We start from the raw sequence: 27,918 nt of genomic DNA, 5'->3' as shown, positions 1-27,918 counted from the left end.
GGGTTAAAATATCTTACAAGAACAGCGAGTTTTGGTTGAGGTTCATGTTCCATCTCTTACTCAGTTTTCTCTTTCTCTCTCTCTCTCTTTTTTTTTTTCTGACCACTGCACACCCAAACAGGTTATTAGACACTGAAAACGGTCCTCCAAAATCAGTAGTATACAGGCCTAGCTCTATGTGTGAGTGAAGGGTGAAGAAAGGAGAGGGAAGGCTGGGAAGTACTGTCTGGTGGGAATTCCTCCCTAGGGCATCCTTGCAGGGAAGGAGGGCTGGGGGAAAGAAATGGAAGCTTGTCCTGGTTTGAAATTGTATGGTTATTGGTTAGCACCCTGGGGGCCAGGCTGCCTGCCACTCTCCCTCTCCTGGGTCTGTGTGTCTCCGTACCTGACAGTCAGGGTCATTCCCATGGACCTGGGGCCTTGGTTTCTTCTGAGTCCCCAGAGATGATCTGCCCAAGGTTATCCCAGAGGGCAATTGACTGTGTAAAGGGCACATGGCGGTTTCCATGGAATCCTTCCTGTCTCCTCAGGGAGATGAGGCGTCAGAGCTGTGTCCAACATGAGCATGGCAGTGTGTGCTGGGGAAGCCCTGGATCTTGCTGCCTCTTTGCCTAAATCTTCACCCATCCTGCTTCCCAAAGGTAGAGGCATGGTTGTGAGAACAGAATCAGGAAGAATTAAAAAAAAAAAAAAAAAAAAAAACTAAAAGAAAAAGAAAAACTTGGAGACATTTCTGTCTGCCCCAGAGTCTTGGCCCCCCATGCTGTGAAAGGAAGGGGCTCCTGGAGAGATGGGTTGAGACAGGCGTAACCGCTCTCTGTGATACACCAGGCTGCCAGGACTGGATGTGGCCGCTTACTGTCCTGGCAGGCAAGGCTGGCTTACTCAGCTCACTCAGTTTGCTTGTCCAGCAAGTGACCACCCAGCAGGTAGTCTTCTCTCTACAGCTGTGCCTTTGGAAGATCTGGCTCATTAGGAAGCTAGGTTGCCATGGAGGCCTTTGTTACTTTAGGGCATCCCAGGGGCTAAGACAGACCCACTAGGGACAACAGGACCCCACAGTTCTCTTCAGGGGACCTGGGCAGCTGAGGAGATGTGAGACATGATGGAGGCCCCGTGGGAGCTCAGAGCATCTCCTGCTGCCCTAGGAACCATCTGACGCCAAGGCCCTCCAGAACAGCCTAGGTAAAAATTGCTCCATCTGGAGAGATGATGGGAGGTATGTCAATTCTTGACTGTGGTGGAGAGCAATCTGCTATTGCTATATACTTTTTTATTCTCAAGCTTATGGGTTGGAATTTGCCTGACTTGGGTCTAGCCTGGCCAGGAATAAAACCTAAAGAAGTTATATGTCACTCCTTTCCAGAAGAATCTACCAAAAGCTCACTCTCCCTTCTTCCTGAGCTGTTCTGGTTCTTCACTCTTTGTACTGATTATCTAGGGTATGGACACATTTCCCCACTTGCCCTGCCCCAGCCATGACAGCCATGAGGAAGAACCCCAAGGAATTGCTCCTGCCCTTAAGTTCTTCCTTCTCTTGCTAGATTCTGAGGGAGGGAGTTATTTCAGTCACTCCAGAACTGGAGAACTTGTTCCCCAAACATCTGAAACATTAAAGCCAAGCCACCAGGAACACTGAATTCAATACCCAAGGCCTCCTTTGTCTTTCTAAGATCTATTGGAGAACTACAGTTTCTGAAGAGGTGGCCAACCCAGAGTCTACATTCTGCTGAGAGCTTACTCTGTCTACGTTCCAGAGCCGACAAGGGCACACAACGGGGGTTTGTGGTTCCCTCTCACCCACTGAGACCTAGGGCAGATCTAAGGCAGGGGTCCTCAGTCCTCAGCCCAACCTGAGAGACCAATCAGTGAGCAGAACCCTGGGCCTAGTGGGCCCAGCCCACCTCACGGACAATAGTCAAGGCAGAAGGTAGAAAAGGCAAGTGTGTCTCCTCAGGAAAAGGCCACCTGCTTGAGGGACCTACCTCAAGGGTGGCTCTGTGCTCCAGCTCAGGTGAGGGCTGGGACCACTTCAAATCCTAGTTCCTAGCTCCAGGTCAAGTCAGGTAGACAGGGATCCCCTTCCTTCAGATGGGGGACTGACTTCAGGAGGACTTCCTGCCACAGAGAGTGGGCCTTGATGTGAGTCTTTCCTGAGGCCAGCTGAGGCAGAGACCATGGCCCCTGGGGAAGAAGTAAGGACTGGCTCTCTAAGAGGGTGTGGAGGGCAGCTGGAAAGCAGCTCTCCTTTTAGCCTAGAGGGGCACCGATGTCCATCTACCCTGTGTGGAAAGCTCCGGCAGGTGTCATGCTGTGGTAGGATGGTGGGTGGATGGACATTGTTAGTCTGAGCATAGAAAGGCCATTCTGGCAGGAGGCTGAGCTGGTCACATGTCCTCTGTTCCAGAGCCCTTCAGACGTGGCCCTGTGCTCTAGCTTATGTCTTCCAAAGTTTAAATTCTTCCAGACCAGGACACGGCTCAGCAGCCCCAATGAGGGGCCAGAGGGGGCCTGAGGAGGCTCCAGTGCTGACCAAGGGACCTCCCCACTGCAGAAGATGCCAGGTGGTACCCAGGTTCAGCCCACTGGATCCTCCTTGTGGTCATTCTGAGAGCTTCTCTGGCTCCTGATGGTCATGTGTGGTGGTAGCAGTGGTGGTGGCGGTGAATCTGCGTCCTTGCCTCCCCTCTCACATGGCACCCCACCCCCCACAGTGTCAACCAGAACCAGTTTCAGGATCAAAGGCTGGCCCACATCTCCTTGGAGCTTGGTCATCCTTATGGGTGGACAGCAACAGCATCCTTCAGTTCTGTCCCCTCATCTCGCCTCCCACTTTTCCCAGGTGCATCCATCACAGGGGACAGTCAAGCCACAGCCACAAGGTCCCTTGGATGGATAGATGATCAGATGCCTTGGATAAAGAAGGTGGGGTTCCATGTGCTTTCATGGGGGTTGGGGGCAGAAGGGGTCAGGAGCTGACTCGCAAGGCAGCTTGTTCCTTAAGACACACAGCCATAGGCCCAATGACCAGGGGACCACATAGGAAGAAAGGACGGTTGGACAAGGCTGGACCGCTGTTAGGTCTGGAGGGGAGCCTAACTTCGACTCAAGTCAAATGGAAGGGTGAAGGAACCCGAAGAGAGAGGGCCGCAGCTTACGTGATGCAAAGCTACACACAGAGCCACCTGGCTTTCTGCACTGCCTTTGGCAGGGAGCAGGGCTCAAGGCCTCAGTGCTAGGGAGGGACAAGGGCCTGCCACCCCCTCCCTCCCAGCAGTCCCTGGGGCCTCAGACTTGGGGTGACTGAAAGTGCTGAGGGCCAGGCCCCTGGGCCAGGCCGGGTTCCTAAGAGGAGAGTCAAGTGGGAAGCTTGGGGCCTGGAAAGCAGGGACGTGGCCAAGGCCCCAGGGAGGAAGGAGCACGGCATCAGGACTGGCAGGAGGGGCCCTGTCATGTGGCCCAAGAGATGGCCGCGCTGTGTTCCTTGGCCTTCATGCGCAGGGCAGCGATGCTTGAGGTCTTGCGGTCTGGCTCGCCGTTCATCTCGTAGCCGTTGAGGCTCGGACTGAGGCCAGCCGCTCCAAACAGGCTGCCCATGTGTGTCTGGCCCACGTGACTGCCAGCCCCGGAGACACTCAGGAAGTCGGAGACGCTGCTGGCCCCAGAGCCAGGAGGGTGAGCATGAGGGGACATGCAGGCAGGCACCGGGTCGCAGGGGACCACACAGGCTGGCACGGGCGAGGCAGCCCCATTGTTGCCAATCCAGGACGGGTTCTGAATCTGGGGACAGTGAAGGGAGAGATGTCACAGGCCAGCTCGGAGGGCAGTGGTATAGAAGGGGTGCTTACCCTTTTCACCTGCCCACCATTACAGTGAAACCCTTCTTAGGCGTTTAACATGAAGAGTGCCCAGGGAGCTGGAGGTGAATTTGTGTTTGAGACTTGCGATTCCCAGAGCAGATCCATACTCGACATTCAAGAGCCAGGATTGAGTTTCCAAGTGTCTCAGGGTCCAGTAAAAGTATTACCCTGGATCAACCTGAGAGCATCTTGTGGGGGACACTGGCTCTGTAGGTTGGGGTGATGTGGGGATCATTGTGGGGAGCAGGCATATGAATGCGCCCATAGGCCCAGGTCAATGCCTAAAGCTCCAAGAACCCTTGAGGTTTCCCAACTAGCCCAGCCATGAAAAGGTGGCCCCAGCCCCCAGGTGGGGCTCAACCACACATTTTCCATTGAAATGACTGTCATTCCTTCTCTCTTCCCACCCCACCCCCCACTTCTGGCCTCACCTTCCTCTGGCTTCTAAGCATCTCTGAGGAAGTAAGTCTGGGGTGCCGAGGTCCTCTTTGAAGAGAGGACCATGCTCCTCTAAACTGTAACTCTAGGTTCTCAGTTATCTCAGACAGGCTTCTCCTGGCCTGCCCACCCACAAGGGTTTAGGAAGAACTCAAGGAGGCCTTTAAAAGCACCAGGTAGGCACTGGGTCCTCAAGGTCCACAGGAACTTCTAATGGTCCCAGGAACTGCCTGCAGACTGACCATGTCCTGTTCCTGGCCCCAGCATGCCCCAGAGAGGGGACAGTTTGCCTGCCACCCCTCTCGGAAATGGCCTAGGACCTGGAGTCTATGGGGCAGGTGACAGAGACAGGCAGGGTCTCTTGTTGGTTTCTTCCCTCTAGCTCTGAGCTCAGATGGCGGCCGCCAAGGGCCAAGAGTGAGAGTTAGAGGTCGGCCCTGGGAGCACAGAGGGAGAGGGGAAGAAAAGCATTAAGGAATGTGACCAGAGGTGAAGCTGATATGCTAGACACCCACATTCCTGAGCCTCACCTCTAGGGCTGCCCTCTGACCCTCAAATCCTGGGGGAGCAGGAGGAGGTACAGAGCCGGCCCAGGTCATTTAACAGCACCACACCCAGGCACCCGGGAACAGTGGTGCTATCGGCTGCTGGAGTCCCAAGACTTAGAGCAGGAGGCAGAGTGCGAACAGGAAGGAGATGTAATAGGTGAGGAGGGGCAGGGGCAGAGGGAGGTCATGAGAGAGATGTCACGGGTGCACTCAGCCAAGAGGACATCTGTCCAGGAGCCCTGGGTGCCTGACATCACTCAATACCCCTTGTTCTGGCTGATGGACAGACAGACAGGAAGTTGCTGGAGAAAGGGAGACCGCGGGCAGATGCCCGAATATCAAGCCCACGCACGCTACTTTCCAGAAACCATGACCCTAGACCTTAGGACAGTGTTATAGAAGAGCTGAAGTGGACACATATCATATCTGATTCATAAGCAAAGAAGCTGGGCCTCAGAGAGTTGGAGGCACTCATGTCGGGAGCAAGACTAAGACCGAGGAAGCTTTGTCGTGGGCGCAGATTTCCATGTGCATTCCAACCTGGCCACAAGCTCTGGAGATCTCAGAACAGCCTTCCTGAGGGTGCCCTGAGTGACGGCCAACACTCCGGAAGCACCTGATCATCTGTTTGCCGGGTGCTTACCACAGCAGAGGAAAACACTGTCCCAACATTCTAGGTCTCCCACAGTCGGGGACAAACAGAGACCTGGGGGTCTCTGGGCCTAGCCCTCCTCCTCCCTGCACCATCAGTGTTGGGGTCTAGGGTCAGAGGGGACAGCTGGGCAGGAGGACTTACCTGGGCATAGTTCTCCGCTCGAGTGAGGAGGGGCAGCTCATAGGCCGTGGAGAAATGGGTCCGGACCTGCTGCATCTGCCCAAAGCGCTCCCTCTTCCGCCACTTGGCCCTCCGGTTCTGGAACCAAACCTGCAGGACAAAGGGGTGGTCACGGGGCTCAGGCCTTGCCCGCAGGCAGGGAGCATTGCTCCCTAACTCCACCAGCCAGGGGTGTGTGTTAGGGGCACAGAGAAAGAGTCAGCCGCCACCTGTCAATCACGTAGAACTGTCAGCATTGGCAAGGCTGTGTGCACTGCACTGACCATAAGTGTGATTTGGGGCCTAACTGCTTAAGCTACACACACACACACACACACACACACACACACACACACACACACAGGCACGCTCACATAAGTGAGGAGACAGAGAATGAGCGCAAGCCATTGGTTATCTGTTTTCCCAGCACTGTGTATAATCTGCGGAAGGTCACAGACCCCAGGAAGAATTCCATCAAGCTATGAAGACCTTTCTAGAATTTTCTTCCCTTAGCTAGTCTCAAATAGTCCTGAAGGCCTGTGACACTCTAGGACCTGTCTATAGATGCAAATCCAGAGTACACACGTCCCTGCATCATTTTGAGAGAAACCAAGTCTGCTCAGAACTTTCCTGGAGTGATGGTGGGTGAGGCCTTCCGGAGAGAGAGCAGTCAGGAAAAGATGTGTGGAGACAGGAGCTAGATGGTGAGGGGCTGCATACACCAGCTGGGAGGGGATTGCCCTTAGCAAGGTGTTAGTAGGGTGACTGCTGAATATCCTAGACAGGTTGACTGATGCTGGCCAGGTGGTACCTCTCTCTGAGACATAGGTGCTGGGCCATTGACTTGACCAAGCACAGGGCCAGGAGAGAGGTCTCTGAGTGTAGAGATTCTGGTGGGGTGGCTGAGAACTACCCAAGACACAAAGACAAGGAAAAGGGCAGGCTGCTCCTCTAGAGGCCTTTACTGGTTAGGGACAGAGTGGAGGGTGCGGCCAGAGAGGATGGGAGAGGAGAACAGTGTGAAGAGGGCAGGCTAATTGCTCCTCAGAGAATGATGGCAGCAGCTTCCTCTGCACCTTCCAGTGGGCTCTATAGATTCCGATGCACACAGGCACAGCTCAGCAATGTGTGCTCAGTCTGTGGTCTGCAGGCCACATGCACCCCAAGACAGCTATGAACACAGCCCAGCGCAGAAGTGTAAACTTGCTTAAAACACTTTTAAAAATATATTGATTTTTGTAACTCAATTGCATGGTTCTCAATCGTGAGCTTTGTTTATGGCAATGTCCTATTGCATTGGCAAATGGTTGGACAAGTCTGGGCCAGTGTGGTCTGCACCCAGGCTGCTCACTTTGGGCCCAGACCGTGAGAAAGATGATATGGACAGGCAGGGCAGAGGCTTCCCTAGCCAAGGCAGCCAACTGTGCTTCCAGGATGGAGACCAGAGCAGCCTCTCCACTGTCCTGCCTGTGAGCACCCAGACTCCTCAGGAACCAGAGCAGACGCTATGGCCTGTGGGGCTTCTGGAGTAGCTTGGAAAAGAAGGGGCCGTGCAGCGAGTGCACTACCAAGAGCCTCAATTTCTACATCCTCAAAATGGGGCGAGGTCTGGGCTGATGTCCTGGTAGAGGTGGTGACTGGTGGGGACAACAGATGGGACACAGCATGAAGTTTCTAGAGCCCTCAAGTTGTTTGTTTATGGCGCCTGACCTCATTCTCTTGCTGAAGGAAAGTGGTCAAAATCTGCGGGCTGTGTGTCCCCTTAGTATTGGGTCGGGAGATGGGGTGCACTTCCTCTCCATTCCTAATCTGACATACACACACATTTACACACAAACGTATCTGTCTGGTCATGTGTGCGTGCACACACATACGTGCACATACATATACACACCTCGAGTGTCCTTCCTGTGACCTCCCTGGAGAGCAGCCCTCTCCAAGGCTTAGGGTCTCAGTCCCTGCCCCAGAGCCTGGGGGAGGGGTACTTTTACTCTGGGGTGCAGACCCAGGATGCCCACTGGGAGAAAGGAGCACACGAGGGCTCTTCTGCATGGTGAAATGGGATCCCCCTTTATCAGCGGCTGCGGTGGGGGCTGGGGGTGGGATGGAGGAATCAATCAGGGAAGGTTGTTTTCATTTCATGTTTAATTTCCTGCAGACTGAGCTCTGCCTTCCGCTCCATCCTCAGCCTCCCAGGGTTTTCTGGGGAGGGGGGGGCACTAGAGGCACCAAAATACACAGCTCTATTCCTTCCTCTCTTTGGGGGTGGGGCAGGGACAAGGGAAGCTGCCCTGCTGCTGCTGTTGAGGTTTTGTGTCTGTGGGTTCCAGGTCCCTTCTGTGGTGGGGATAGAGAGGTGGGTGATGTCACTGGGGGCTGGGAAACTGAGGACCCAAGGAAGGCTGGGAGGGATCCAGAGCATAAGGTGGTGTCTGGCAAACAGACCTGGAATTGAGGGAAGGAGTGGAGGAGTGAGGGATAGCGCTTGAAGGAGGTGGGGAGCCCCTTTATCTGGGTAGAGGCAGTCAAGAACACTGTTTGGGGGAGGGAGCAGAACAGGGTCATGGTAAGATTTATTTGATGGAGGTCGGGGCAGAGTGGAGAAACTCGGATCAGTGGGAGCTGGCCTGCCTGGGACCTCCTTTTCAGGACACTCCTTTGTCCCTTTCCTATCCTTTCCTATGCCTGAGGCCTGAGCTTAAGTTCTGCCTTTCCTGTCCCCCAGTCAGCAGAAGCTGTTAGCCTGGCTGACCTCCAACGTCCTCCCATCCTCTAGGAGGTCGCATGGTACCTGCTGGTCCCTCTGTGCTCCAATCCATGTCTCTGTGCAGAGACTCCAAGTGTCCTCTCATTTCTGACCCCCAGCTGTGCCTCTGTGCCTCAGGGCTGTGCAACCACAGGCTTGTCTCTACATTCCCCCAGGAGGAGAGCTCACCAAGGTCCCCACTGTGCTTCCATTCTGCATGTCGTGCCCAGGACCACCCCGTTCCAGGGCCACCCGGGCCTGGCCCACTCAGCACAGGCCTCTCCGGAGGACCAGGCCGTTCAAGGAACCAACTGTCTTGGAGGAGGCCTCTCTAACCGCAGCCCATCTGGGGCCAGGGCGGGGTGGCCCAGGGTGGGGAGGCCTGAGTCTCATTGTCTTCAGACACCAGCTGTGGAGATTGGAATCCCAGACAGCAGAGAGAGGCCCCGAAGTTCCCTGGAGCAGGGCCAGACCCCAGGCTGCTTCCCATGAAGGACCATCTTGAGACCCCCCTCATGGCCCCCTCCTGGCCGCTGCCATCACTGTACACCAGGCACCTGGCTTGCCACCAGCAGAGTGTGGGTCCTGAGCAAACGCCACGGAGACAGGCAAAACCGTTCCACTACAGTTCTAGTCCACCCCTGCACTACTCACCCCCACCCCCAGGGCACTGCCAGGCTCAGAGCTCAACCCAGAGGTTTGACGCACATGGCGATCCCACCCACCCTGCTGCTTTTGTGCAGAGAAAAGACAGAAAACAATCTGGCATGTGCTGGGAGCGGCACGCTGAAGTCAAAGAGCCCGGGCCTGGAGCTGGGGAGTCCTGGATCCCAGGCTCAGCCCCGCTTCTGCATCGCTGTCCACGCTGGACAATCACTTCCCACATCTCGGTCATTCCTCCCCATTGAAAGATGATGGGATCTTTTCGGCACTACCGTTCTGTAATTCTGTACCCTTCCTATTTGATAGGACTACGTTTGATAATGTATAATCTGTAATGTATCTGTATATTTGTATATCTGTATTTGTAATGTACCTATAATGTGGTTGTATAATCTGTAATAATTTGATAGACAATAGATTAAGGTTTTCCTTTCTACCCTGGCTGACAAAAAGCTTGAGGCTGAATTCGGACAATAATGAACCTTATCCTGGTGAGGTTTTTTTGTTTGTTTGTTTTAACACACTCACCTCATTTCTTGACACTGTTTCTGATCTTAAACTAAAATAAATCTCTAATTGTCAATTTTCTCAACGTTTTGGAAGTAGGCTTGAGTATGTCTGTGTGTGTCAACAAGGCAAAGTCCTAGCAGTGACCCAGAAACACTTATTTTGTATCATTTTCTGCTTCTTGCTGAATGACACTTGAACTCTGCTCTAGACACTCGAATTCATTGGAGAAGTGCACATGTGGTGCTCACATGCACACAGGTACACACATACAAGCAGAAAGCAAGCAGGTTTACCCCATGCCAACATGCTACCTACTGGCACTGTGGGTTTGCAACCAGTTACCCCTTTCTCTACCCCTCCTGCCCTGCCCCCAGTCCTGGGCTGGAGCTGAGGCTGGATTCGGGGGTCCTCTGTGAGCTCAGATCTCAGGCAGGTGAAGTCTCATGGGGCACGAGACGGCTCTGGCATGGCAGTCAAGCCAAGCTGCTGTGCGGTTCTTCATTAAACCCTGAGACTGCAGCAGTGCCCCAGTGTGTTAAACAGGACTTGGTGAATCTGATAGACACTCAGCTGATGCCTCAGAACCACCAGTAGAATAAAACGCTACAATGTCCATGAATCTGCTCATGATCACAGGACTCTGTTCTGACTCCCCAGGCCCCAGACCATAGGGCTGTGCCCATTAAAAAGAAACACTCTCTTGGGGCTGTTGAGATGGTTCGGTCTTTAAAATACTTGCCATGGAAGCAAGAGGTCCTGAGTTCAGATCCCTGGAACCCACTTAAAAGAGTCAGGTATGGAGGTGTGCACTTGTGTCCTCCAGCGCGGGCAAGTGGAACAGACAGGAAGCTCAGTGGCTACCTAGTGTAGCCAAATCGGCAAGCTCAGGATGCAGAGGGAAAAAAGACATTTTCTAAAAAATAAGATCAGGAGCAATAAAGTGCCAGGTTCCTGCTGCTGGACAGGAACCCTCACGATCTGTCCTTGCCATACCTTGAGTGGAAAAGCAACCTGACTATGGAGTTGATTTCATGTTAAACGGAGGCTTGAACGCTAGTGTGTGGGCTTGTTCACATGTGCTTTGGCATATCGGGCTTCCACTTTCTTTGCTGTGATTTCCTGCAGAGGGCCACAGCCTCTGGGCAAAGCAGGGCTGCTAGGCCACACAACCTTGCTGCCTTTGCTCAGCATCCAGCCTGATCTAACTGGTGGGGACACAGAAGTGTGGCCTGAGCCTGTAATCCCAGGGCAGGAGAGACAAGACAAGAAGGCCAGTAATTCCGGGCCAGCTGTGGCTACATAGTAGAATAGGGGCCAGCCTGAGCTACAAGAGACCGTATCTCAAAAGCAGCACAGGTGGATGGATAATCAAGGATCTCTTATTTCAGGGGCAAGAGAATACTGTGACCAATCATAAAGTCTACTCAGAAGAGGAAGGAGGACGAGTGGAAGAAAGTGATCTGCTTTGGCTGTGTTGAACTGGATTGAGTTGTAAAGGGCTACGTAGTGTTTTGTGGTGTTTAGCCAAGTCGAGCGGGGTTGATCAGGACTGAATTGGCACACTGAGCTCGACAGGGTTTGTTTGGGCTGAACGGAGCTGTGTTTGATGAATTGAGTTGAGGTCGTTGTCTGGTACTGTGTTGCACTGGGTTCAATTTTGTTGTGCTGAACTGTGTTGAACTGAGCTGGATGTGCTGAGTTGGGTTGTATTGGGTTGGCTGAGTAATATTGCATTGGAGAGGGTTGGGGTGTGATGTTCTATGTTGGGCTGGGTTGTACTAGGTTGAACTGAGCTGTGTATTGTGAGTCACACTGTCTTGAGTTGGGCTGTACGGGGCTGTGTTGGGTTGGGTGGGGTTAGGTTGGGCTGTATTATTTGGGCCATGTTGCATTGGGTTGAGCTGAGCTGTACATGATGTGCTGTGTTACGTTTGACTGTGCTGTGTTGTGTTGCATTGGGTTGGTTGTACTGAGCTTAACTGAGATGTGCATGGTGAGTTGTGCTGCGCTGAATTGGTTGTCCTGGGCTGTGTTGTATTGTTGTGCTGGTTTTTATTGGGTTGTAGTGTGTTGTTAGGTGGGGTTGTACTGGGTTAAACTGTGTGTGCTGAACTGCACCACGTTGAATTAGCTTGTTCTGGGCTGTGTCATATTGATCTGCATTGAACTGAACTTGTGTTGTGAGTCGTACTGTTTTGAGGTAGGTTGTACTAGTCTGTGCTCCTTTGCACTGGGTTGGGCCATGTTGTATTGAGTTGTGTTGTCCTGGACTGGACTGAGCTGTGTATGGTGGGTCGCACTGCACTGAGTTGGTTCTACTGGGCTGTGTTAGGTGTGCTGGGCTGAGTTGGGTTGAATTGGGTTTAGGTAGTAGCTGTGGTAGGGCATCATATTGGCCATGGTGGCCAGGAGTCTCCTCAGAGGAGGCATGTTGATCGGGTGTAGGAGGCCACTATCCTAGACAGGCATGGGGCTGTAGCATTCCCTGCTTCTGCTATGGGGCTGTAAATGCCTGTGCCTTGTTCATCTCCAGTCTGAGAAATGGGCCTCCCAGAAGAGACCCGCCATCTTGTCCTTAGGTCAAGGCATGGACTCACAGGTGGCCGCCTTCCCTTTCCTCCACGGGGCCTCTCTCCTGCCCCAACCCTGCAGAGCTCACTATAGTGGCTGGGCAGATCTATTACGACTGGGGAAGAGGCATTGGGGTAGTCAGTCCCCCTCTTGGCTTGTCACGCCCTCCTGGGATGAGGAGAACCTGGCAGAGCCCATAGTAGTCAGTAGATCCCAGCTGCAGCTGGAGCCCAAGGCCTCGCAGGCCCTGTGGGTCCCCTGCCTGTCACTCTGGCTGACCTGCACACGGGCCTCGGTGAGATCGGTCCTCATAGCCAGTTGCTCGCGCGCATACACATCGGGGTAGTGTGTCTTCTGGAAGACTTTCTCCAGCTCCTCCAGCTGGTAACTGGTGAAGGTGGTGCGGTTCCGCCGCTTCTTTCCTTTGTTGCTCTCCGAGTCGGTCTTTTCCAGGGGGCTGGGGATGTCAGCACTTGCCCGGTCCTGGGGCCCCTTGGTCCCTGTCTCCTTCACACTGAGGTAGCTGTTGTCCATGCCCACGGGTTCCGAGTCGGGGGGCAACTCTGGCTCGCCCAGGTTGCTCTCTTTGGCTGAGGGAGAGAAAGGAAGGTCAGTCGAGGGAGGACACGTCCCCCTAACAGAGGCACACGGAGTACCCGGTCAGGAGAGTCAAATTTCATATCCCAGCTTCTCATCAACACGCTGGGTGACTCTAGGCAAGTCCCTCCCCTATCTCACCCCGTGGTATCATTCTTAAGTGGGTCTTTTCTGGCACCAATGTCAGGTAGCTCTGGGTTTGCCTGTCTGACCTTTGTGACTTTCTCCTCACTCTGTGGCTGAGACTCCTCCCTTACAGCCAATATCTCTTGAGAAGCCTTGAAGACTGTCTCAAGACTTAAGTGTTGAGAGACCCACCCCTCACCTCCCACTCCACTGGTAACAGTGGTCTCACTGCCCGCAGAGGGGCTTTTAGCAGGTGGGGTTCACTGAGGCATAGGTGCTTGCTGGGGTCCCTTTCACTAGCAGCAGCTGCCACTGTCTGCCACAGCTGTTGAGGCCCTCACCTCTGAGGATCCCCTCTTTGGGGCCACTGCAAACACAGCTCACAGACCAAGCCCTTGCTGCTACCTGCTGACAGAATGGGACCCCCGTGGAAGATTCCTGGAAGCTCAGGGCTACAAGGAACCAAGTCAACCATGCAGGTCAAGAGTGGGGAGGTGGAGACCAGGTTAGGAAGGTGGGAGCTGCTGGCCCCATCCATCCATCTGGCAGACACACTTGCCTCACAATGGCAGAGGGTTCAGAGCCTGGGCTCCAGAGCCCGGCACCAGGGTGTGTCTGCCACACCTCTGGCTCTATAGCTCCATGTTCCTAACGAACCCCTTTGCGGCTCAGTTTCCCCTCTGTAACTTTGTGGGTGAATGAAGATGCCCACGGGATATTCCCCATGGCCCCTGAGAAAGGGAGAGGCACTCTTCCATTACTGGCTCCTACTTCTGGTCGGGCCTTGCAGGCTTACAGGCCCGGCCAGCACTAGAGGAATATGACCCAGGACAAGTCCTCCATGGGAAAAGTCCCCGGGGTGCAGGCATGTGTATAAAAGCATTATGGGATGGGAATCAAGGCATGTCTCCAGATGTGGGGAGCCCCTTTTTGGCCATATTCCTTATCTGAGACTCAGAGAGAAGGAGACAGGTTCATTGAAAGAGTTCAATGAAATGTGGAGGGAGATTGTGGGAAATCCTTCAATACACTTAAGTTCTGTCCATGTACAACAAGCACCACCCATTCTGACCTTCTGTTTCTTCTTCTGGAAACAGGTCATGCAATTTGCATTTTGCATCGGAATGATGCATCTAGCCTTGATCTTCTGATGCCGTCCAGACTGGGGATGGGGGACTGACATTTCAGGTTTACCAGCCTCCCTGTGAGCATTAGGGAAGCCAAGAGGGACTTTTTGCTTCGGTCAGTCTCCCTCCAACTCTGTGGTGCTGAAGAAAGGAAGAAGAGGGGAGGGCCGAGAGCAGGCCTGGAAGCAGCTCCTGAAGGGCCACTCACAGCGTCAATGCCACAGGGGTGGCTCACCCACCCGGAGGCGTCACAAATGACAGCCATGTGAGCCCAGCTTACACAGTGGGCCGTGGCTTCAGTGACAGCGTTGTGTGAATTGCAGCTGGCAGCTGGGCCAAGAGCTTCCAGCAAAGATATTTATCTTCCTGGCAGACAAATAAGTTTTATGTTTGGGGTTTTTTATTTTTATTTTATTTTTTTTTAAGGAAAGAAATCCCACCCAGCTCACCAAAAATAAACATTCCTCTTGTGCAACTTCCTGGCAGCCAGGCCAGGGGAGACGGCCACCACCCCTCCTGGCCTAGCCCTGCTCCTCAGGCCCATCATTGCCCCGCGGACCCTGGTAGTCTCTCCAGGCATCCAGCCTAGAGCTAGGATCACCCCATGGGAATGGGGGCCAGTTGAGGGCAGCTACATAGAAACCAGGGTTGGAAGGACCAGCCTCAGCTTCTCATTTAAACTGAGGAAAAAAAGGCTGGATAGGAAAAAAGAATAGTCCTTAATTATCCACAGAACACAGCCTCCTGCTCCTGAGACAGCCCTACTCTCCAAGCATGGGCATGGGACCTGTTTCCAGGGAGAAGAAATTCAAAGCCTCTTAGCACCCAAGAGTCCTGCCCCTGAGGACAGGGGACTAAGGTGCAGTTCAAGGCACCCTCCGTAGGGAGCAAGTTCTTGGCCTAGCTGGAGAAGATGGCAGAGTGCCTGCCCAGTCTTCTAATGAGAAGTAGGGTCTACCTCTGCCCACATCCAGCCACCCACTGGCCAAGCGTGTGGGAGACAGGGAGACTGCAAGGTGTGTACTGAGATCGCAGCCCCGGAGGGACGTGCCTGCTCTGGGCTCCAGGTCTGTTAATTCTGCCGTGTGTGTGTGTGTGTGTGTGTGTGTGTGTGTGTGTGTGTGTGTGTGTGTGTGTGTGTGTGTGCAGATGCACACGGAGGCCAGAGGGCAGCCTCAAACACTGATCCCAGGGGACATCTGCCAGGTTCTTGGATGCAGGATCCCTCAGAGGGGCTTCCTGTTTCACGAGGCTGACGGGATATCGAGCCCCAGGGATTCACCTGTGTTCTCCTAGGCGCTGGGATTACAAGCACATCCCACCTCGCCCAGCTGTTTTAGGTGTGTTCTTGGCCTCTAACCTCACACAGGTGTGGCAGGCACCGTTACCAAATGAGCCCTCCCCAAGCCTCAAGGCCAATTTTTAAAAATGTTTATTTTATAAGAATGTGTGGCAGGTGGCGGCGGCGGCGGCCGCACACGCCTTTAATCCCAGCACTCAGGAGGCAGAGCCAGGCGGATCTCTGTGAGTTAGAGGCCAGCCTGGACTACCAAGTGAGTTCCAGGACAGGCACAAAGCTACACAGAGAAACCCTGTCTCGAAAAACCAAAAAAACAAAAACAAGACAGAACAAAAAAAGAATGTGCATCATATGAGTACCTGGGAGTTATGGAAGGTTGAGAACCACCATGTGGGTGCTGGGAATTGAACACAGGTCCTCTGTAAAAGCAACAAGGACCCTTAATCACTAAACCATCTCTCCAGCCCCTCCAATCTTTTCTTTTTTCTTCCATTATTTAAAACAATGTTTAACTTTAAATATATTCTGATCGTATTCCTACCCTCCCCCAAGTTCTTCCGAAGCCTCTCCCCATCCCTACCCACCTGACTTTATGTTCTTTCTCAAAAAAACAAACAAAAACTTAATGCAACCAAGAAAATCAAGTAAAACACCACCCAAAAAGAAAAAAGAAAGGAGAAAAAAAAACCCCACCAAACTGTAACCAAATAAAAGCACACCCCACAAAAACAAAACAAAACTGTGGCATGCATTCTGTGTTTGTCAACTACTCCGGAACGTGAGGCCTGCCCTAGAGTGGCACCCAGTGCCACTCCTTTAGAGAGACTGGTCTTCCCTCTCCCAGCGGGTGTAAATGACAGCTCAGTTGTTAGACTTTACCCTAGTCAGCAGGTCAATTTTGATCCTTCATTTTCTTGCTTTAAATGCTGAGGCTGGGCACTCTAGACAATAAAGGAAACATCTCCCAAGTTCTGGAGCCATACCCACCTTCTCAGAATGGCAAGCCTGACCCCCCAGATACCTAGGGTCAGAGACTCCCACCGTCTGTCTATAAGCTCCCTCCCCCTGTGGCCCAGAAGCCAGGCCGTTCGCCCTTAGCCAGCCCATGTTTGTCCCCTGGGGATCTGGTTCATTGTTCATTGTTCCTGGTCCATCTTTCCAAGGCCCTTTCTCAAGCCAGCCCCCAGGATCATGGGACACAGCTCCTCTGTCTGAAATGTGCCGTCTATCCAGCTTGATGACCATGGCTCCCACTCCTCCTCCTCATACAATCCTAAGTAGACAGGCTCTGTTCGGGTTAGGTGGGGTTCAGGGATGAGGAGGAAAGCATGTGGGGCCCTGTGTGAAGCCAGTCAAATGATCCAGAGGCTAAGGAAGTGGCCTGGGTTAGACCTAGTGTATTCAGAATCTAGCTCATCCTGGCCATCCTCATCAATGAGATGGGTCTAAAATCCCTGGCTCCACAGTGTGAGTCTGAGTACTCCTGACCAATAGAGGCCGTTGTCCTCCATGGGTCCCCACCACCCTCACCTCTGACCATCTGCTCAGAAAATCTTTCCTTCCAGATGGCCTGCAGCTACTTTCCCAGGAAGTACCCCTCGCCTCCTACCCCCAGCCAGAGCCAGACCTCTATCCTCCACTTAGCTCTCATGGCCTGGGGTTTGTGGAGTAGCTATGAACGAGGCTCTCATTGCCTGACTCCCTCGTGGAGGATCAGTGCCCCAAGGAGAGTGTCTTGTCACTTGCCCTACCTCAGCTCATGGCATAGGGAGGGACAGGCCCAGATACGCAGGGAGAGGCTGTGGAAGAAAAGAGGAGTCATGGCCAAGAGACACTCCGATGCTCCCTCTCCATCCAGCCACCAGCCACACCTGTGTGCCATGGCCCCACTTCGTACTCCCAGAGAGTTGCTGTTGAGCAGGTAAAGGGACCAGGCGTGAGTCAGGCACATGGTGGATGGAGCAAAAGCATGGCACTTTCAAGGCCGATGGATGTCTCACGTGACTGGAGGTGACTGGGGAATCGAGCAAAAGCATGCCACTTTCAAGGCTGATGGATGTCTCCCGTGACTGAGGAAAAGCAGGTAGAAGAAAAGCCGAGATGGACCCTAAGGGGCACTCTTCTCCACATGGCAAGCAAGCAGGAAGGGAGACATAAGCAGGGCCAGTAGAGAAGGGCCAGCGTCTAAACCAGTGGCTCTCAACTTTCCCAGTGCTGTGACCCTCTAATATAGGTTTCTCATGCTGTAGTGACCCTCAACCATAAAATTATTTTCATTGCTACTTTATAACTATAATTTTGCTACTTATTATGATTTGTAATGTAAATATCTGATATGCAGGATATCTGATATGTGACCCCTGTGAAAGAGTCATTTGACCTCCCCCCCAAAGATGTCACTCCCCACAGGTTGAGAACTGCTGATTTAAACTATCATCCACCACCTACCAGACAGTAGCTGCCTCTGCCTCAGAACACCACACTGCACAGGAGAAGTGGTCTCTGGGGGCACCAGTTTGCCCAGCTGTGGAGGTCCTTCACTGCCCTATGGCTTCAGTACTGGAGTAGGCTCAGGAGCAACAGAGCCCAGCTTGAATCCAGGCCACCACCAGCAAGGCTGCTTCCCCCCCCCCCCCCGCCCCCTTCAGGGACACCCTGCATGGATTCTACACTGGCTGGGTGTCTTCCTTCCCAAATCAGGGAAGGAGCCTTTTGTGGGTGTGTCCCAGGGTCGAGGCAGTGAGTAGAGCCTAGGGTCATCCTGACCTAAGGCTTCCTCAGTCCATCCACCCCTCTCCCAGTGGCTTGGAACTCACTATGTAGATCAAGCTGTCCTCCAGCTCACAGAGATCTATCTGCATTTGCCTCCAGAGTACTGGGATTAAAGGCGTTTACCACCATGTCCAGCAATCAGACCCAGGCTACCCAGAAAAGAGATAAGGAGTGACCACAAGTGGATGTTCAAAGTAATGCCTAATCCAGAAAGGTCTTCCCTTAGCGCTGTCAAAGGCTTTTGAACAATCTGAGACCAGTATTATTCCCATGGACTGATTTTGACAGGTGAGGAGCCAGAAGCAAGAGCTTCCAGTAGGCCACAGACCTCTTCTGGGAACCAGCTGTCCCAAACTGATCCCATTTAGTGTTGGCTGTTGGGTTTCAGCTTGTGAAACCAAGAAATCAGGAGATCTACCTTCATTCCCTTAACCTCTACCCACTTGTCCTTGGTCAACCCAGTCACACCCATCCCATCTAGGGTCATCCAAAGCTCTTGAGAAATTGCTAAAGGGTGTGTTTCTTTCTTTCTTTCTTTCTTTCTTTCTTTCTTTCTTTCTTTCTTTCTTTCTTTCTTTCTTTCTTTCTTTCTTTCTTTCTTTCTTTTACTGTGATTGTGATTTGGGAGCACATGGGGAACCTCTTGTGCATCTGTCTATGTTAGAAGATGTGAGCCCCAGGGTACGGTCACAGGCCTGCAGCTGGGGATGACTGTGGGGGACACATTCCCAGTTGCCTGGAGGAAGGTTTGTGAGTGTGCAGACCTGCAAATAGTTGTGTGTCAGTATGGAGAGGTGAGTATGGACCTGGGCAGAATGTGTGCACGTGTGTGGCTGGGCATAGGCAGTGCATATGGAGTGTATGGCTACAGGGTCTGAGTAATTTTATCCTCCATGGTTTTGATTACGTCTATTTTCCCTCCAAACATCTGCTTTGTGGGGGACATGCCACTCGCTCTGTTCCCGGGTGAGCTGGCCCCACACACCCTGTGGCGGAGTGCACTGCACCGATGTAATCTCCTTAAACAAAACAGGCCAGCACGGGGCCCTTTCATGCTATTTAAAGGGCACTGACTAAACCCACCGCTGTCCAAACAGTCCTAGGGGGCTGGGGCAGAGGCTAAAGGTTAGCCATTGATCACATAAATCCTCACCCCACCTCATCTGCCCCGGGGCTCTGTCCAGAGGTCTTTAGCTTAGCAGGCAGCTTGGTAAAATAATGCCAAAGGCGAAGAAGTACCCAGGCGACATGTGAGCAAAAGCACAGAGGAAGCATCTGTGTACACACTCCCGAGTCTGTGAGTCTAGAGGGGAGAGCGTGTGCCAGAGAGTGCTCAGGCTAGTTGGGGACAAGGCACCTCATTCTGAGCACCCTCCAGCCAAGGAGCCCTAGTGAAGAATAAGAGGCACAGACCAGAGGAGGTGGAGGGGCAATGAAATGGACTGAGTGTCCCAGGATATGGGCACTAGCGGGAAATAGTGAAATCTCTATTGGGTGGGGAGTTTAGTTCATAGTAATGCTTTTTTTAAAAGTGGCACTTTGTTTGAACAGGAAGCCCAACAAGGAAGACATCCAGGTGGCCAATCAACCTGGGGACAGGCAGGCCACCACCACTACTACTACTGAGCACAAAAGAAAAGTGGGGGAGGATGCTCCACACACAGCGGAGACACAGAGACAGGAACCAGTGATGCTGGTCGCCATGATTGCAACAGCGTCAGCAGTTTCTTATGTGATTAAACCTACACTGTGGCCCCAGCAAGCCCACAGCTCAGCAAATACCCTAAAGAAATGAAGACCCAAACCAGAGAGCCAACAGTGGTGTGGTGTTTGGCGCTGAATGTCCCCAAAGGCTGTTTTTGTGTCACCACATGAATCACAGGTTTGGTCCTCATCTTGACAATGCTGCAAGGTGATGGAAGCTTCAGGAGCTGGGGTCCGTAGAGGGGTGTGGGTGGGTCTTAGATGCTGGGGATGTGTCCTTGAAAAGGATTGTGGGACTCTAGTGTCTCCCCCCGTCTCCCTTTCTGCTTGCAACTCCCTCTGCATCATGCTCCTGCCGTGAGGAGCATCATCACAGACCCAAAGCAACGCAACCAACTGTGGTATGAATTCATACTACTGAATAACATTTTAGCACATAGAATGATGCTCACCCCTGACAAGTAAATCCCACCCCCCCGCTCATGGGTTTTTTTTGAGCAGGGTTTCTCTGTGTAACAGCCTTGGCTGTCCTGGGACTCTCTTTGTAGACCAGGCTGGCCTTGAACTCACAGAGATCCGCCTGCCTCTGTCTCTTGAGTGCTGGGATTAAAGGTGTGTGCCACCACTGCCCAGCTGTAAATCTCTTTTTGACAAGAGATAAATAAAAGTGCTGGAAAGGTGTTGGTCTAGAACCTCCAAAACAGTAGAGCCTTTTTCTTTCTGGTTGTCGTAGGTCTTTTGTCCCAGTGCCAGTCAGATTAACACAAGGAAAGTCCTTTAGTAGGTAAGCAGGTTGAGGAACACTTGGGGGAGCAGCAGTCAGTACTGAAATGAACCACTGACCCCAGGATTTGGGGAGTCTCAGAAACACACTACAGTGTGTAACAGAACCAGCTTGAGAAAGCACACGCTGTGCAGCTTCGTTCAGTTGTCATATGAGTTTGGAAAAGGTACAAATGGAGGGACAGAGGGCAGATGGTTGGCTGTCAGGGTTTGTGTGTGTGTGTGTGTGTGTGTGTGTGTGTGTGTGTGTGTGTGTGTGTGTGTGTGTGTAGTTTGTTGTGGACAAAGAGATCTCATTGGTGTCAAAGACTGTCTTAGAACTATATGATTGTGCCTTATGACGATGGCAATAGGTGCATAAATCCGTATGGGGATGCACTAAAAATTCCACAAACTTACACCAAACTTTATTTTCACACACTGCTATTTTTATGGTGTGAAAAAATGTAACTAAAGAGAAAATACGAAATGACATTGAACATCATTCGATGTACTTAGACCTTCACCCCAAAGTCCCACTTCAAGGGTCTTAGTCTAAAGAAGCAGTTAACACTGGACCTACGGAAAGAACAAGAGGCCAAGTTCATCAGGCTGTTGTCTGTTGTATGGAAGAAAGCCGAGGTTAATCAAAATAGCCAGCATAAAAGGTGTTCTTGCCATATGCGGATGCTGTGCGCTCTGCACAACCCCTTTGTTGGCATTTAACATGAATTATTGTGCATTTATCTGTTTGCTTATTTCTCCTTTGTTTCTATTGTTCCCCTCCCCCTCCCTGAGAATGCAAGGATCTTTCTTCGCCCTGTCTGCCCAATACTTAGTATCAACTGGGATCACATTAGCTGTGCAGTAAACACCTGACGAGCGAAGGACTGAAACCTGTTCTAGAACAGGGCTTCGGCAAGTGGAAGGTCGTGCACCTCTATGAAGCTTCGGGTTGATAAAGAGTGGGACAAGCATGGAGTGACTGCCATTAGAAAATAGTAAAAGCTTTCCAGAAGTAGGAATTGAAGCATACAGGCTTCTTCCCTTTGTCGGTCTGTTTTGTTCTGGCTGGGTTGAAAGACCGTTGTGTTTGTCCGGTGGGGTTGGGTAAGGCTCTTATCTGAAGCAGAGACTGGCATTCCCAGTGAGGCCTGTGCTGACAGGAAGCTGACACTGCTATGGGCTTACGGGAAGTGAGAGGCCTGGGGGGAGCAGAGGGGGAGAGAGCAGCTTCAGGGAGAGGCCCCTGTTATGTGGGGATGGTACTGTCCTCCCCGCTGGGCCCTGGTGAACTCCAAGCCAAGGCCTCTGGTGACTGCTGACTCCCAGCCCTCAAGCCCAGTCTAGATCTCAGAAGAGTCTTGGCCTGCAGCCTTATAATCCTTGAATACAGTCAGAGGGGGCCTAAGACACAGATACCCATCATGCCACAACCCACGGCAGAGGTTCCCTCTAGCTCCCAGGGGCCTCATTCAGATGCCGAATACACGGCAGGGTGTTCCTTGAAACAGTACGTCTATATCAACAGTGAACACCTTTTAACGTAAGACTATCCCCAGAGCCTGGGAGATGGCGCACCTAGGAAGGTGCTTGCTTTGCAAGCAGGAGAACCTGAGTTCAATCCCCGGCACCCACAGAAAAACAGGGGCAGGTGCACAGGCCTGTGATCCCAGCTCTGGGAAGGCAGAGGCAGGAGGATCTCTAGGGTTCACGGGCCAGCCAGCCTAGCCAATGAATGATCTCCAGGTTCAGTGAGAGACACTGTCCCAAGAACTAAGAACACACTTCTGCTTTCCACGTGGATGTGCACCAGTGCACACAAGCACACATGCACACATATACAAACACACACACACAACATTAAAAATACCCGGAGCTAGGTGGGGGTGGCACACACCTTTAATCCCAGCACTTGGGAAGCAGAAGCAGGCAGATCTCTGAGTTCCAGCCCAGCCTGGTCTACACAGTAAGTTCCAGGACAGCCAGGGCTATATAGAGAGACCCTGTTTAAAAACAAACAAACAAACAAAACAACAACATATCAACACCCCAAATATTGATGAGAAATACACAGAATGATTCCTTCTGTATTTGACATCAAATGTGAAAGGACACCATGGTTTTGTTTTCATTCTGCTAAAGTGGCCAACCTCACTATGGCTTTTAGGGATCTTTTAGGACTCCCTAAACTTTCTTCTGTCCGACTCCCCTACATGACCACTTCCACCCCCACCATGTGCCTTTGGCTTTGGCTTCTGCAGGCCCCTGTCTCCTGTCTAGCATCTAGCCAAGCCCTGCTGTGTCCTGCACATCTCTGTCTTCCTCTGTGACTTTTGTAGATTTTTGTCCTTGTCACACTATCCTGGGTTCTCTATGGAAAGTTAAAAAACAATCGAATCAAAAGCCAAAAGGGGCGGGGCTTTAACACTTAATGCACACGAACACACTGGTTTTGTAGAAGCCTTTTCAATCCCACTCTGCCCTGAGTCTCTTCTCCTGGTGCACAGGACCCCACCTATTTTATGTAACCTGTCCTCTGCTGCTGGACCCACAGCTGTGCCTGGGAGAGACAGACGGTGGCAGGGTTGAGATGAGCATCTGTGATTTCAGTCTCTTTGCATTCACGGTGATCACCTTAAAGCAACTCCAAGAATAAGAAAGTCAGAATTACGTTGTAGTTGCATCTCCAGGCCTCTGGTAAACACAGCTAAACTGCCTTCCAGAAGTGGGCCTGTGTGCTCAGCCACAGCTGTGTGTCCTTCCCCTTCAGGGTCAGGCTAGGCCATTTTTAAAATCCCTGACATGGTGTGGGATGAAAGCAGGGTCTCGGCTTCATTTCCATCTCTGTTGCTAACCTCAAGAAATCTGTGTTCTCTGTTTCTGCTGTAAATGCTCTGCTGGGCTTCCCAGGCTCAGCCAGAGGTCACTCTCCATCCCTGACCCCAAGGTTGGGCTGAACTCTTGACCATAAGCTATACAGAACAGAATCTGGGCCTGATAGGTGTGCTCAGGACACACCCCTCAAGTTCGTGCCATGAGTGTGGGGTGTGTGCATAGAACTCCCGGGCTCCTGCTATGCTAGCTCTGGGTCCCCTGCAGGGGCTGGACTCCCCACACACACTGCCGGTGTGGATGGATGCCCCATGGGGGTTGGAAGAGCTCTTTGGAGAAGGAGCTCAGAGAAACCAGCCATAAAGCAGGCATGAAGGGCCAAAGGTGGCTCTGTGGCTGCTTGGCCCCTGAACAAACCTCTGGGCTAACAATGAATGTTTCTTCAGTTCTACAACTCTGAATGAATCCATGCCACCAGGAGGGCAAAGGGGCACTGTGGAGGTCCCAGTCCCGTGGGTAGCCGGCACTGGGAGGGGTCTCCTGGCAGCTGCTAGACCCCAGGGCTGGTTCTGTGTCAAGACTCTAGGTCCAGCTACCAGAGGCCAAGACCAAGGCTGCAGTTTCACACAGTTACCACTAAGAGGCACTGTAGTTCCAATAAAATGTTTCTGGGCCGGAGGCAAGCGGATTGGGGCCCCCACTCCTTAAAGTGGTTTGAAGACCCTTGCCTGGAAAGACCTACCAATTCAGCAGGTATTCAGTCCTAATGTTCACCTACCACAGTGCCATCTTTACTAGGGGCGCAGGGATGAGCAAGGCAAGGAAGTCCTAGCACTTCCTAGAAGAGCTCTTGCCTCCCCTACATCTACCATAGCTGATTTTACCACCCTCAAAATCCTCGATGGGCAAATGAGGCACTGGATAGAGACCCGTTGAATATCACCGGCATCTAAATTAAAAGCCTGAGGCCTGGGCTTTGGTGGGATCATCAGGGTCTGCTGGGCAGGTGCCTTGGTAGGACAGGTGTCTCCTGGGACAGTTGCCCTGGTGAGACAGGGCTAGATATTCAGAGACCAGGGCCAGAAGGAAGGGAAACAGGCTGGGAAGTGCAGGATGCCAGTTTCTCCCATCCGCCTGAAGGAGGACCTATCACATCCCATCTCTGTGCTAACACTGACTAGGCTGCCCTGTGCATGAGACCAGTGCCACTGTCTGTCAGGGACCTCAAGTATAAACTTGGGTCAGCAGAAGAGTATCTGGGATCCCCTAGTACACACGGCAGCTTTTCCCTATGCCTGAACCTTTACCAAAACAGAAACCTTTTTTTTTTTTTTTTAAATCAAGGAATGATATCTGTCGGCCAGTAGGAAGCTGGCCTTATCCAGGGTCCCATCACAGAAGGCACTCCATACTGCTTCACACAGGGCCTGGGCAGGTCTGTGGTGAGTGTCCTCAGCCTCCAATGCCTGGTCCCCATGTCCTCAGCAGAGCCCAAGGCTGATGCCCGCTCCAGAGCCCACACACCTCACCCAGCTTTCTGAGAGCCCATTGCACCCGGTCCTTCAGAGGCCACCTCCCCACCTCCTTCAGCAGGGACGTTCAGGCCTGTAGGCCACAGCAGCGGCGAGCAAAGGGCGTGCCGCTGTTAGAGCTGAGAACTAGAAAAAGACTCTGGCTCTATCAGGGTTTCTGGGCTGCCACGATGGCTTCGTGGGCACAGGCGTTTGCTGCCAAGTCTAATGACCTGAGTTCAATCCTCTGAACCCATAGAGTGTGAGGAGAGACAAACAGCTCCCACAAATTGTCCTGAGCGCCACACATGAACCATGGCATGAGTGCCCACACACATAGACACACAGAATAAATACATAGAAGGGGAGGTGGAAACAGGTGGATACCTGGGCTCTTTGGTCCTCTCGCCAAACCCACTGAGAGGCCTTGTCTCAAAAAGCAAGGTGTCTGGCCTCCATATATACATGCACACACACACACACACACACACACACACACACACACACACATACACACACACACACACACACACACACACACACACACACACACATACACACACAAGGCCACAGCGTGGTGGAAGGCACAGACAGGAAACAAGTACCTGCCTGGACACCAGGGTCCACAAGAAGGAGGGCTGGCTGCTTGGGGTGGAAAAGGTCAAGGAGATCTTTGAACTGGGGGCTAAAAAGCCAACAAAGACTCCGACTAACCTATAAGCTACTCTCCTGGAAATTTCCCAGATCCTGCAAATAAAGGCCCGGCTCAGGCCTCGAAGCACACACTCTACGTGCCAGCTTGTGAACGGTGGGCTTGAACCCAAGTCTTCCCACTTCTAAGCTTGTGGTCTGTCTGCTCACCACCTCTAAACTGTGTGGTCTTGAGTATGTCCCCAAATGCCAGTAATTTGGTTACCTAGATCCTGTGTTTCCTCTTGCAACAAAAGAAAGCCCACATCCCTGATGGCCCCTCAGGGACACCGTGACAAGATGAAGAAGTTTAAGTCCTGTGCAATATGAAGGAATGAGAAGGGTCATGGGTAGGACAGGCCCAGGTTCACGCCCAATGCTGCCGTCCTTTGTTCCCTCAGCCACCCGTTCGTTCGTTCACCTGGCACTTCTGAACCACCTTAACAAGCTGGGAAAAGTTCCGGGGGAGAGGAACGGAAAGCATGATGGTGCCTGTCTCAGGGAGGAAGGCCGTGGAGGAACGGAGTGGTAGAATGAGAAGGACAAGTCACCTGGCCTAGGTGACAGAGTGGATTACCAGGGCAACCCTGATCTGTGCGTGGGGATGCTGAGGCTGCCATGTGCTGAAGAGGCCAGCTTGAGGTTCTTTCTGCCTAGCTAACCTCACTATACCACGGATGTTGACCGTCCCCACCAGACAGATGGCAGAGGCAAAGGGCAGACTACAGAGGCCCCCAGGCTATCTCTCCACTCAGCCTCCAGCGGCATCTTCGGGAAAGCAACCGTTGTGTGCCTCAGTTTCCTTGCCTGTGAAGCAAAGCTAAGCAATCTACATCCCAGAAGGCTGTGAGGTGGAAATGAGGCAGAAAGTGTGGACTCATATCCCTTGCCACCAGAAATCCCCCAGGGCATGTAATAGAGCCTATGGGGTCCACAAGCTGCAAGAGGGAAGGGAAGATCCCCCCGCTGCAGGGGCATCCGCACCTCCCAGTCCTTCCCTGGCGCCTTCTCTTCTGTCCAAGTCTTTTCAGCTTCAGCTGCCGGGACGTGTATGGATCATAAACCTCTGTGCAATGTGGCTCCCAGGGTCCCCTTCAATCAGAGCTCATTTCATATCTGTAGAGATGGTCCTCTGACAGGTGAAACATTCATAACCGCTGTAAATTTTTGGAACATTTGAAATTGTCATAAAGGTCAGGCATTGAATGTTCATTCCTTTCCTTACATACACTGTTTTATCTCTCTCTCTCTCCATACATCCATCCATCTATATCTATCTATCATCTATCTATCTATCTATCTATCTATCTATCTATCTATCTATCTATCTATCTATCTATCTATCTATCTATCTACATATATCTATATATTCCTGGCAGCTTCCTCCCTTAGATCCCTTGCCCCGGGCAAGGAAGATACCTTCCTTACCAGCCTCCCTGGCCTCTTCCTGCCCTATGGCTGTCTTTAAACACTCGTAGAATGACAGATTCTGGTGTAGCTGCGTTTCCAGCCTTTGGAGGAGCCATATCAGTTTAGAAAGAGACTGCTTCTCTCACTGGTACCTAGCTTCCTTTCTAAAGTGTGCTTGTCCTAAGGCATAGAATCTCTGACAAACGGGGGAGGTGGGGAAGACCTTTTCTCTCTCGGATGGGAAGGAGGAAGTCATGGCTAAATCCATTGCAAAGCTGCTATTTAGTTTTCTGAGGTCTAGAAAAGACCATTTGATATTTGATTTCAAAGAAATCTCATGAGGGAGGTGGTTAAGTGGGTAAAGCCCTTGCTTCACAGGCATCAGGACCTGAGTCGGTCCCCAGAACCCATGCAAAAGCTGGGTAGACAGGACTGCAGTCCGTGATAGCTGATTTCCCAGGCAAGCTAACGAGCTGGGCTAGCTGGAACTGGGGAGCTCCAGGTTTGGCAAGAGACCCTGCCTCAATCAATAGAGTGGGGAGCAATTAAGAAGGCATCTGACATCAACTTTGGGCAGCACACATGCATGAGCACCTGTACACAGACGTGCACACACATGTCAACACGCATCACGCACATATGTATGCAAAACACCTGACTTCCATACACATACTGTGCCATGTGCACTCTCACATACACATCATACACAAATGCATGCACACACACACACGCACACGCACACGCACACGCACACGCACACACACACAAGTAGGTTTTAGAAATTGCGAGTGCTACCTTCCTGTAGACGAGGCCCAGCAGACTGTGACTGATCATTTGGGCTGATGCTTAGGCAAGGGAGCCTCTTCTTCTGGGGCCCAGTGCTTGGAGCCCGAGGCCTGGTGGACTCACACACTGACGACTGGGCAGGGGACAG

The 27,918-nt window shown here is 52.2% G+C and overlaps 1 protein-coding gene across 1 annotated transcript in view; it reads right to left on the bottom strand.

Annotated features, from left to right (window-relative positions):
• Positions 1–98: 98 nt before the first annotated feature.
• The window catches only part of Alx4 (ALX homeobox 4), a 40,263-nt gene continuing 12,443 nt past the window's right edge, over positions 99–27,918 (bottom strand). Inside the window, exons 2-4 of the mRNA XM_006995921.4 lie at positions 12,430–12,740; positions 5,643–5,771; positions 99–3,780 (exon numbers count right to left, since the gene is read on the bottom strand). Of these exons, the coding sequence (XP_006995983.2) occupies positions 3,451–3,780; positions 5,643–5,771; positions 12,430–12,740 (770 nt within the window). The 3' untranslated portion in view covers positions 99–3,450. The remainder of the gene's footprint in view (positions 3,781–5,642; positions 5,772–12,429; positions 12,741–27,918) is intronic.

This window comes from Peromyscus maniculatus, chromosome 4 (genome assembly GCF_049852395.1).
Source record: "Peromyscus maniculatus bairdii isolate BWxNUB_F1_BW_parent chromosome 4, HU_Pman_BW_mat_3.1, whole genome shotgun sequence".
Lineage (NCBI taxonomy): Eukaryota > Metazoa > Chordata > Mammalia > Rodentia > Cricetidae > Peromyscus > Peromyscus maniculatus.
Note: the sequence above shows the minus strand (reverse complement) of the source record. Positions and strands in the feature narration are given on the sequence as shown.